The 11,404-nt window shown below is 43.0% G+C and overlaps 1 protein-coding gene across 2 annotated transcripts; it reads left to right on the top strand.

Moving 5' to 3' along the window:
* Positions 1-3,422: 3,422 nt before the first annotated feature.
* On the top strand, positions 3,423-8,200 carry MCL1 (MCL1 apoptosis regulator, BCL2 family member). 2 transcript variants are annotated; one of them, XM_037125737.2, is made up of 3 exons: positions 3,439-4,267; positions 4,602-4,849; positions 5,377-8,200. In XM_037125737.2, exons 1-3 carry the CDS (start codon positions 3,577-3,579, stop codon positions 5,491-5,493), a joined length of 1,056 nt encoding a protein of 351 aa, XP_036981632.1. In that variant the 5' UTR covers positions 3,439-3,576; the 3' UTR covers positions 5,494-8,200. The 2 variants fall into 2 exon arrangements, with proteins under 2 accessions (XP_036981638.1, XP_036981632.1); XM_037125743.2 differs by lacking the exon at positions 4,602-4,849 and having other exon boundaries at positions 3,423-4,267.
* The last annotated feature ends 3,204 nt before the right edge of the window (positions 8,201-11,404 follow it).

Raw genomic sequence — 11,404 nt, 5'->3', positions numbered from 1 at the left:
CTGCATTCTTTAGCTGGGCACACAGACACTCATAATAAAGACTATTTTGTAGCCTCCCTTGCAGCTAGGAGACCATGTAACTAATTTCTATTAGTTACATGTAGCTAACAGGATATCAACAAAAGTGGTATGCAACTTATGGGAAGTGTCATTGAAGGAAGTTAGGTACCCTTTGCCTTCCCTTTTCTCCTTCCTCTCATTGGAACACAGATAACACATGGGTGAAGTTAGCCATCTCAGATCTTGAATGAGGATAGCAGAACCACATAATAGAAGGAATATTAGTTCCTGATCATTATGGAACTACCATGCCAATTCTGCGTTCTGTCAGAAAGGAAGAAGAATGAATACTGGATAAGGCAGTTAGCAATGTCTTTCACACCTGCTAAGAGGCTACTGAACCCTAGTTATATACTAGTGTTACTTATGAAAATTAGGGCCTGAAATTATGATTTTATAGCTAGAGATGATAATTATGGTATTGTGATGGTAGGGTAGGAAGATACTGATGCTGGAGGCACTGCATGAAAGAATATGAGATGCAGTAAGAAGTGTAGGAAATGGCCAAGAATATCAATTAATGGTTTTGACACAAAAACATGAAATCAACGTTTTTAGTGTGTCATCAAGAATAATCTTGGCCTGGCTGGTGTAGCTCAGTGGATTGAGCACGGGCCTGTGAAGCAAAGGGTCACTGGTTTGATTCCCAGTCAGGGCACATGCCTGGGTTGCAGGCCAGGTCCCCAGTGGGGGACACATGAGAGGCAACCACACATTAATGTTTCTTTCCCATTCTTTCTCCTTCCCTTAAACTCTCTCTAAAAATAAATAAATAAATAATATTTTTTTAAAAAAAAGAATAATCTTGCCCTGGCTGGTGTAACTCAGTGGATTGAGCGCGGGCCTGAGAACCAAGGGATCTCCGTTCGATTCCCGGTCAGGGCACATGCCTGGGTTTCGGGCCAGTTCCCAGCAGGGGACACATGAGAGGCAACCATACATCGATATTTCTCTCCCTCTCTCCTTCTCTTCCCCTCTAAAGATAAATAAATAAAATATTTTTAAAAAATCTTTAGCTCTGACTAGTGTGACTCATCGCATTGGGCATCATCCTGCAAACCAAAAGGTAGCCAATTCAATCCCCAGTCAGGGCATATGCCTGGGTTACAAGCCAGGTCCCTTGGTTGCCAATGTGCAAGAAGCAACTCATTGAAGTTTCTCTCCTTTCTCCCTCCCTTCCCCCTCTCTAAAAATAAATAAATAAAATCATTTTTAAAAAGGATAATCTTTAGAGATTTATGGTCACAGAGGGGTGGGAGCTCTTTAGGCACATTCAGAAACAAGGCAAAATGATGACTACATGATCTTTCAATGTCATGCTAGAGCATGTTAAAGTCAAGTCAGCCCAAGGGTCAAAAGATTATCTTGGAGTTATAATTTTGTTTGATTAGCACCCAGAAGTTTTACAGCCCTCAAAAGTTAGAGGATACTGTGTAGAACTAATAAAATAGAGTGATTTTTTTCTAGTCGACTAAAGATAACCCCAAAAGTTATAGTTTATTGCCCTATAGGACATTAACTGCTTTTGTACCTAATTTAGCATCCTTCTTAGCATTTCTTTCCCTATTGACTACATAAGTTCCAATTTCTCATATCTTCATTGAGCAAGCTTTGTCATCCTGTTGATTTCTTCATTATTGAGGTAAATAAAATTTTGATATGTGGGGGACAAAGGAAAGAGTAGGGTATGAAGACCTTAGAAAAAAGCTGAAAGGCAAAAGATTAGCCTCAGAGGAAGAGAACAGCATGCCCCATTAGTTCTAGAAATTTCTATCAACAGAGTAGAAATCCGCCCACAACTGAAATTAAATATAGAACCTTAAGAAACCACTCCCTACACACACACACACACACACACACACACAACCTCTGCTCTACCAGATTGAGGAATAAAAGAATAATTAATATGTATGTCTATTTTATGATAATGTCACACTCTGTTCTTGTCCTTTTAGTCACCAAGTCCTATAGACCCTGGTTCCACAGTATCTCTCCATGTTATTGTTTCCATTTTCACTACCACAACCCAAGTATAGGTCACCATTAATTCTTGCCTATCATATTGCAATAGCATCCTAATTTTATTTCTTTATTTTTGAGCCTTTTGTGGTAGGCACTTAGGGGCAGAGCAAGGACCATAGGCCAGGTACAGAAGGTCACTAGGGAAGAAAGCACTGGGTACCTAGCAACAAGCAAAACTGGGAAAACAAGGACCTTGTCCCCCAGGGTAATCTTTCCTGTCCTAGCATATTGCTGGTCATACCGGTTTTGACTGACCTTTCCCCTTGCTAGTCATGCAGTTCAGACTATCCCCTGACATCTCCTCCCCTGGCATGTTGCTTCTCATGGGGCCTAGACCCCCTTAGAAGGGGAACGAAGAAGGGGCAAAAGAATAACCCTTAAGCATTAAGCCCCCAGGACAATGAGGTTCTAACCCGCATCAGATAGTCTAGGCACCAGTCACATTTGAGCTCCAGGCCCAGAAAAGCAGCAAACCAGACAAAGGAGGGACCTCAGGACCAGCTGCATTGACTAATGACCCCCTTGCCCTGGCACCAGCCAATCAGTGCAAGGTATCCAATCAGTAGATACCTTGCGCTCGAATTTTAGCTATTATTATTTTTACAGATGTTTTGACGAAAAGAGATTGCTTCAATTAATGTTAACTCACATATATGGCATATAATTGGACTCTTGCTTGTCCTCAAGAGATTTACCCCTAGAATCAAACGTACCTTATTACCAATACAAGCAAAACCAAAAAATGTCAGGAGTCTCAAGTGGTCCAATAAAGTAAGGTTTATATGTAAATAGCACCAGAAACTCTGGCATAAGGTGGGGAATAGGCAAAAGCTAGTAAGCAGACAGGCATAAAATTTAGCTGGGACAATTTCATTTAGTCAAAGTACATTTGCATGATTCTATAAAGCAGTCAGTGGAGCTTTCCCATTTCCAAACATTGTTAGAATGAGACAGCTGCCAACATGCAAAATAAGTATAGGTGCCCCACAGTGCCCTCATTCACCCATGCTATCTAAAACTGTTGTGCCCCATCAGAGGCGGAACTGCCTCATCCCTCCCCTAAATGAGGGGTTCCCAGGTAAAGTCTTCAATATGGGAAAAGCCTCCAGCTTATAACCAAAGGGAAGGCTCGCACAAGTCACACAGCTCGGGGCAGCCAAGACAGCCACCTGAGTAGGCAGCTCGCACACCGGAAGAGTGCCACCCCGAGCTTTGACGCAGAGGGACGCCCTTACGTAACCGGTCGCGAGGGGCTCCGCCCTAGGCCCCGCCCCTCGCAACCGACCGGTCAGTGGGTGAGCAACTCTCCAGAAGCTTCCGCCCCTTTTTTTTGTTGAAGGGGGAAGGCTCTTGACGCCTCCAACGTAACACCGGCCCTAAAACCGTGAGGTGGGAAGCGCTTCTCTCACTCCTTACTTCCGCTTCCTTCAAGTAAGGAGTCGGTCGCTGCCTATCCCCTTTTTCTCAGCCAGGCGACGGAGACTTAGGCTTGAGATGTTTGGCCTCAAGAGAAACGCAGTAATTGGACTCAACCTCTACTGTGGGGGGGCCAGGTTAGGGGCTGGCAGCGGCGGCACCGCCTCCCCTCCGGGAGAGCGGCATCTGGCCGCGGGGAAGGAGGCCACGGCGCGGCGAGAGGCAGGGGGAGGGGAAGCGGGAGCGGTGATTGGCGGAAGCACCGGCGTGAGCCCCCCGGCCACACTGGCGCCCGACCCCCGGAGGGTCGCGCGGCCCTCGCCCATTGGCGCCGAGGGCCCTAGCGTCACCGCGACCCCCGTGAGGCGGCTGTTCGCGCCTGCCCGCCGCGCTGCGCTGCCTGAAGAAATGGAAGCCCCGGCCGCCGACGCCATCATGTCGCCCGAAGAGGAGCTGGACGGGTACGAGCCGGAGCCTCTCGGGAAGCGGCCGGCTGTCCTGCCCTTGCTGGAGCTGGTCGAGGAGGCCAGTAATGGCTCCGTTACGGGTGGCTCACTGCCCTCCACGCCGCCCCCAACAGAGGAGGAGGAGGAGGACGAGTTGTACCGGCAGTCGCTGGAGATTATCTCTCGGTACCTTAGGGAACAGGCCACTGGCGCCAAGGACGCGAAGCCAATGGGCGGGTCTGCGGCCGTCAGCCGGAAGGCGTTGGAGACCCTTCGGCGGGTCGGGGACGGTGTGCAGCGTAACCACGAGACGGCCTTCCAAGGTAAGGGGGTCGCCACGGAGGCCGCACTGTCTTTTGTCGTCTCTCAGCCTACTCACTTGGCTGGAAACCGAGACGGGTCAGTGTTGAAACGACTCTCATCCTAGTTCCGAAACCAGAATATTCTGGCCATGAGTCATTGTTTCCGCCCACTCGATTCTTTTGGAAATAGCGCTGTTCAAAGGCCGGAAAGGGTGGGATGTCAGTTTTCAAATGGGGTCGGCCTGAGTTCTGCAGAGCCCAAATAGCGATTTCCCCGCCGTGGGTGGGCAGGCGAATCGTGCTCTGGCTTAGACAAAGGAGGCCGTGAGAACCCGCATGCTTTTCTTCCTCTCAGGTATGCTTCGGAAACTGGACATCAAAAATGAAGACGACGTCAAATCTTTGTCTCGAGTGATGGTTCATGTTTTTAGTGACGGAGTAACAAACTGGGGCAGGATTGTGACTCTCGTTTCTTTTGGTGCCTTTGTGGCTAAACACTTGAAGAGTATAAACCAAGAAAGCTGCATTGAACCATTAGCAGAAAGCATCACAGATGTTCTCGTAAGGACAAAACGAGACTGGCTAGTCAAACAAAGAGGCTGGGTAAGTTTGTTTTAAAGTTGAAGAGGGGCCTTGGAGTGGAAATAGAATGGAGGATTTTATAGAGAAACTGGGGATAGCTAAAGATTTTTATGATGTACAATTCAGTTTTCACGTTTCAATTTATGGGCCTCTGTCTGCTTGATGTTGATGTAAGTAGTGGGTCCATAGAGGTAGTGGTGTGACTGACTTGATTTGTTTCATCAAATCCTTGTTTCCTGTAGGCCTTTTTTTTTCTTTTTACTTGATGTTGAGTCTTTTGCTTTTGGTAGAGCCTTTAGCTTATTGTAATTCAGCTGAATACTCTTCACAGCAGTGGATTCAAATTATGAAGCAGTAAGAATCACCCGGGGATAGTAGTAAAAGACATTCCTCAACACATACCCCCCCAAAAAGACACATGTTGTGTCTTTTTGCAGCTGGAGTTTAATATTGGTTCATCCTTGCATAGAGGCGGGCCTTAGTTTATCTTTTCTTTGTAAGTGGAAACCCCCATACTTGAAAATGTGTTTTTCTCTTTTGTTTTCTAGGATGGGTTTGTGGAGTTCTTCCACGTAGAGGACCTAGAAGGCGGCATCAGAAATGTGCTGCTGGCTTTTGCAGGTGTTGCTGGAGTAGGAGCTGGTTTGGCATATCTAATAAGATAGCCTTATAAGTGAAGTAATTGACTCTTTACTGACTCCAGGCACCAAATCCACATCCGTGTGCTATGAAGTCAATGTATTTATGAAGTTGGACTCCACGCAATGTACAACAGCAAGTGGCAAGAGGATTATGGCCAACAAGAATAAATAATGGGGGGGAAGTTGTCCCCCTCAAAGAGTCTCTGTCTGAAAGAAGCAAAGTTCAGTTTCAGCAAGAGGCAAACTGGGGAGGCCACGGAGGAGGACTTTTAGATGTAGTGAAGATGGTAGTGTGGAGAGACTTGATATCCTTGTCTAGAAGAGAGTGGCCAGTAGCCAGGCTAGTCATATAGAGTTCATTAAATAGACCCAGTGAATTCATTAACTTTCTGTTGTGTTAAAAGAGAAGCACTAACAATGTCAGTGAACTGTGTAAAGTGGATTTAAGCTACAACAGAACTATGACTAGAAGCCTCGATACTGTCCAACAGAGTGTGAAGGAAAGCTTTTTCCTCTCTAGAATTAGCTTTCCCAGGTATGCTTCTTGAAGACTATCCAAGTGCTCAGGTCTTACACCTGTTCTACTTTGGCTTCGTTTGAGTTTATTAGCCTTGTGATGTCCAAGAATACTTGACTTAAGGCTCAATAACTGCAGTTACAGTGTGAAATGTCCTCAATTTTTTAAAGATAAAACCAACTTGTAAATGTATTTGTCTGTAAAAATTGTATATATTTTTACAGAAAGTCTATTTCTTTGAAATGTAAAGGCCAGGCGTCTTGAATTTCATTAGTTTTTTCGTATCCTTTTGAATTCTGTAGTTATGAATCTATTTCTTACAACTTTTCTATTCTAAACTTTGTCCTGTTCAATTCTAGATTGTATACATAACCAATCGATGTAATTGTATTCAATCTGGTTGTAATGGAACAATTCTGACTCACAACTATACAGGCTTTTAATTTTCCTGTCTGATTTTGGTAAGTATTCCTTTTAGGGCTTTGCTATTTTTTTTTAAACCTGAGTTGAAAAAATGAGAAATAGAAATCCTTTCACTTTGTTACATATAGATTTTCAATAATTGAGTCAGAAGGTGTGGTTTTTTTAAGGGGCAGGGGCAGGCCAATGATTTATAAATAATGAGCTCTGATTGGGCAACAACTTGTTCAAGTTCCTTCTGTTTGACCTAGCTGGTGAAATTTGTGTTCATGAGCTCATCTGCAAAGCTTTTAAAAAGATATTCAGCTGTTCCAAATTGGACTTGATAGCAGTATGTGTATAAAAAGACCACATCAGGTGGATGAGAGACATTTGATCCCTTGTTTGCTTAACAAGTTGTAAAATGATGGCTTGGAAAAGCAGGCTATAGTATAACCATGGTGCTATTTTAGGCTGGCTTGTTAAATGCAAGTCTAAGCCTAGTATGTCAATAAAGCAAATACTTAATTTCTAAGTGATTCCCAAACTTTGTTTTAAATTTTTGCATTGGCATCTCTTTGGATTTAAGACTCATTCTATTGAACTTAACATTTGTTTCTTATTTTTCCTTTGAAATATTTGCTGCTTGTTCTGCTCCCTCTACAGATATTTAAATCAATTCTTACATCTTTCACCCTGCCATCCCTGAACTCTAGCTTATGTAATTTTGGGCACTAGGAAACTAAGTAACCCCCCCCTCCCCTACAGGAATCCACAGACCTTCATCCTTCATGAGTTTTATCCTTGGTAGTACAGTAGATTCTGTAGCAGTAACAGTCATAGTCATGAGGTGGGAGGAGTCCTTTTTTCTTGGACTTGTTTCTTTTTTTACCTTTTGAGGAGAAGTTTCAAAAGTCCCCTTAAGAATTTCCAGAGGAGGGGAGAATATCTTATGTGACTTTGTCTGGATTCCTTTGAATTTGCGTATGCTTGCTTAAAATTACAGAAATAAGTACAGAGTGCTATAAAGACTACTGGTTAAACTGAGAAAAAAAGGTTGTCATTTGAAAGCTTCAGCCTTAGAACATGACCTTTAGTCTGTGGACTCCAGATAAAAATAGGCATGAATAAAATGACTAAGAATGTAATAGGGAAGAATGCCTTGCCTGCCCATCTCCGAGCCATAAGGTCACGTAGCTAGAGCTATTTTTGCCTATGTATTTATCGTTCTTGATCATAAACCAGTTATTTATATCATGTCTGTCTCTAGGGACCTAAAAGCACTTTATGTAGTTTTTCATTAATCTTGAGATCTGATTCAGATGACTGAAAAGCCCGTCTCCCCATATCCAGTTGTGGAAATAAGTGCATAGATATAAGTTGGTGGCATTTAGGGGCCCCACTTCCCAATTTACTGGGTGTGACTGCTGAAATGATGAGGATCTTAGTTAAATACTTTGGGGAAGGGTGGATGGTTTTGTAGGGAGAGGAGGCACTTTCTCAGTGCTGACTAGCTACATACTTCAGGCAGATCCTCCCAAATGGAAAAAGGAGGAGCTGCTTGGAAAGATGGCTGTCTCAGCAACTTCTGTCTTATGCTTCTCTCAGGGAAAAACCTTCAGTCCTCTAGTGTTGTCCATGTAACATTCAGTCGGGTTAACACCTTGATTCTGGTTAAACAGCCAACACTGTTGACAGCTGTACCAGTTAGGATTAGGACCAACTACAAATTAAATGTGGGCTGTAAAATGTAGTGTTTCCCTAACTTCCTGTTTTTCCTGAGAAGAAAATAATAAATCTTTTATTCAAATACAAGGTGTGGTATGGGTGTTTTCTAAACGTTGCCTGTCTTCCTTCCCCCTCTTAGGGCCAGCCTTTTAGGGAAGTCAGCTGAACAAATAAGTGTAGGTGAATTAAGTAAATGCAGCCCCATAAAGCTCATTTGCCTTAGAGCACAGGACAGTTCCCTTCAGAAAAACTCCTTTCATTCAAATTAGTGATGTTGGGCTTTTAATTAAATGTGTTATTCTTGTACTTGGGAGTACCTGTACATTTTAATTTAAGAAGCAAAAATCTGTCCCAATATTTTGTTAGTCATCAAGTGTTGATATAATGTTGAAGTACGAGGGTTCAACTTCCTGTCTCAATTTTTTGAGTTGAAGGAGCTAAAAGAAATAACCAGTGTTAAGGTTTTTAATATGGTTTGCAGTACAAATTAATGTTTCAGTACTTTTACCATACCTCTGCCAAAAAGGAGCTCAGAATAAGTTAAGTCAGTTTCAGAAACTATCTGGTATTTCCTGACACCTTAGAATTACTATGAAAATGTGCAAATGTGAGGTATGCATATTGGTTTTAATCTCTGAGCACCAAATGCTAATAGTGCAAACATTTTTGTGCTTTCACCATCTCTACCAGAGGCAGCAACATTATATTATGAAGAAAGGAGTTCTATACAAGTACACACCAAAGAGGAGGGATGGAGGGAGGGTGACCAGACACAAGGCCCCGAATCTTGGCCCAAATTCTAAGCCGTACTATTGCTCCCACTAATGTATTCTGAAAGCCATTTCTGTGGCAATATTCCTTAGTGAAACATCTCAAACTGGGGTAACTAGGTAACATGATCACTGAGCAAGTCACAATAATCAACACTTCCCTTCATTTGACACAACCAGATATTTTTTCAGTTCCTGTTTTGCGACGTCAGAGCCAGATCTTGCTTCATCTTGCTTTAAAGAAAATTTTCAAGAAATTGAAACAGCTGGGGAATTTTACAAAAAGGAAAGTGGAATGACTTGTACAACTGGTGTGCTGCATGGCTCTAGCCAAATTCTCAAAGAGCGTGGGGTTCAAGGTGGTCAGTTGAGTCTCTTAATTTATCCTAATTCTTTTTGCCTCCACTTGTTCAGTGATTACAGAACTTTGTTTTCTTGAACCCTGCCACACTGTTCAAAGGCTTCTGAGTTTCAAGATTTGAAAACTTTGTCCCTCTTTTTTTGTTTCAAAGTTACAGTGTTATCTTAGGTATGTGAAGCATGCTGAAAGATGGGGGTTGGGAATCTGCCTCCAGGCCGATGTAACAGACCCTTCCTGAGAATTCACTGTTCTTTACTAAAGATTCTTGTGAGGTCAAAAAAAGAATACAAGTGGCAAGTTTTGTTCTTTTTCTGCATAGAATAATAGTTCCTGTTACAAAGTGTATTAAGGCTGAAAATACTACTCTGGATTTTACCCCTTATAAATAACCATTTACATAGCTTGTTTCTGGCATTGGTTTCTGTGTTCTTACTTTGTCTTCTCTGCTCATCCCACGTTCAGGATTACCTTTTTTTTATTATTAAAGATTCTTCAATACTGCAATGAGCTCTAGGCAGCCAGATGTTGAGTCTCAATCATTACCATTTCATGGCAGTGGACTGTTTAGTATGTATCATGCACTGTTGGTTGCGGGAATTATAAAGGGAATAGTTCTTCCTCTTAAGAAACTTGGTCCAAAAAGACCAGGGAGCAGTTGAAACATGACAACTATGTGCAGGGTGATTTCTGGGTATGGGCAATGTGTTAGATAGTACTGTATCACTGTTAAGTTTCTGGAGTGTATTGTATTGTGGTTATGTAAGAGAATGTCCTTGTTCTTCGGGGATACATCCTGAAGAATTTGTGCATAACCAATCCTTAGAATGAGAAAGCAACTGAGGCAGAATATTAAACCACGCAATCCATAGTAGGATAACCATGGACAAAAAATAATTAGAATACAGTGCACAAAGTGCTACAGTAAAGGTATTATAAGAATAAGGTGGGGCACAGCAGAGTGACAAGCTCTGGAAGCAGAAGGAGGTCAGAGGTTGGACCTGAAAGACTGAATAGGAAGCTACGTGCACAAACGCTGTAGTTGGGAAAGAACCTCTGCGGCTGTCGGGGGAGGGGGAGATTTGTAGATAATTTTTTTTCTTCACATCACTTCATCTTTCCTCTCTGCCTTCCTCCCTGTCACCATGCATGACCAGTGAACATATTATCTCTTCAGTTTCTTCCATTTAGGGACTTAACAAAACTATTGAAAACACTGGCAGAAAAAGATGTCTTTTTGGCCTTGGAGGTCTGAATTTGGTGTAAATGACACAGCTGAGTGCATTGTGTTTATTTGAGAAGTACAGACAGACTTCATTGTTTATCTTGTTTAAAATGGTGGCTCTGAACACACAATTTCAGGGTCACAGCCATCACTGGACTTTGAGTGCAGGAGCTGGCAATGGCAGACCTACTTTGAATAAAGTTGTCTTAAAAGCATCACCTATAGGATAGCTTGCTCACTCATCTCACCAGCCACGCGTCGGCTTTCTCCACCTAGGTTCTCATAACTGAGTTTTTCAATACAGGACTGAGAGTGCTATGTTCTCTGCAGAATGGAGTTTTACTAAGGAACAGTCCCGTCCCCCCCAGTTATTTAACTGGACCCCCAGATACTGAATGGTGGCGCAACACTCCCTAATCTCGTTCCCGTGGGAGACCGTTAACAGCTATTCCCATCCTAGTTTAAAAAAAAACAAAACAAAAAACAGTTTGCTCTGACTGCCCAGACTTCCCCACTGGCTGCATTCTTGCCCATGAGCTCATTGTTTTGGCTTCTCTGCCTGTATAAATCCACAGCCAGTGCCAGAGGTCTCAGCCTGGGCCCCTAACTAGCTGGGGCTGCATTCCATTCAGAATTTCACCACCCCCACTTGGTTTTCTTCCCGCCCTCCTGTGGTCACATGTGTATGTTTATTCAAGTTAGCCTGGGACAAGGTGTGCTGGGAAAGAGAGCCAAGGACGCACACAAGGAAAAGAATGTTTAACTGTTTTCATCCTGGCTTAAATGAGTTTTCCATTTCATTTTGATTTTAGAAATGCATCAATTCTGTGCCCCTAAAAAAGTTAGTTTCTTGTCTGGTAGGAGGAGCTGGGTTTGAAATTTTTTCTGTGCATTTCATAGTTTCCCTTAGCAGGCTGGTATGACTCTCAGGTATCCAG

Source organism: Artibeus jamaicensis, unplaced genomic scaffold (assembly GCF_021234435.1).
Source record: "Artibeus jamaicensis isolate MK-2021 breed Jamaican fruit bat unplaced genomic scaffold, CSHL_Jam_final contig_1715, whole genome shotgun sequence".
In the NCBI taxonomy this organism is placed as follows: domain Eukaryota; kingdom Metazoa; phylum Chordata; class Mammalia; order Chiroptera; family Phyllostomidae; genus Artibeus; species Artibeus jamaicensis.
The sequence above is the reverse complement of the archived record's forward strand: the minus strand, read 5'-3'. Positions and strand labels throughout refer to the sequence as shown.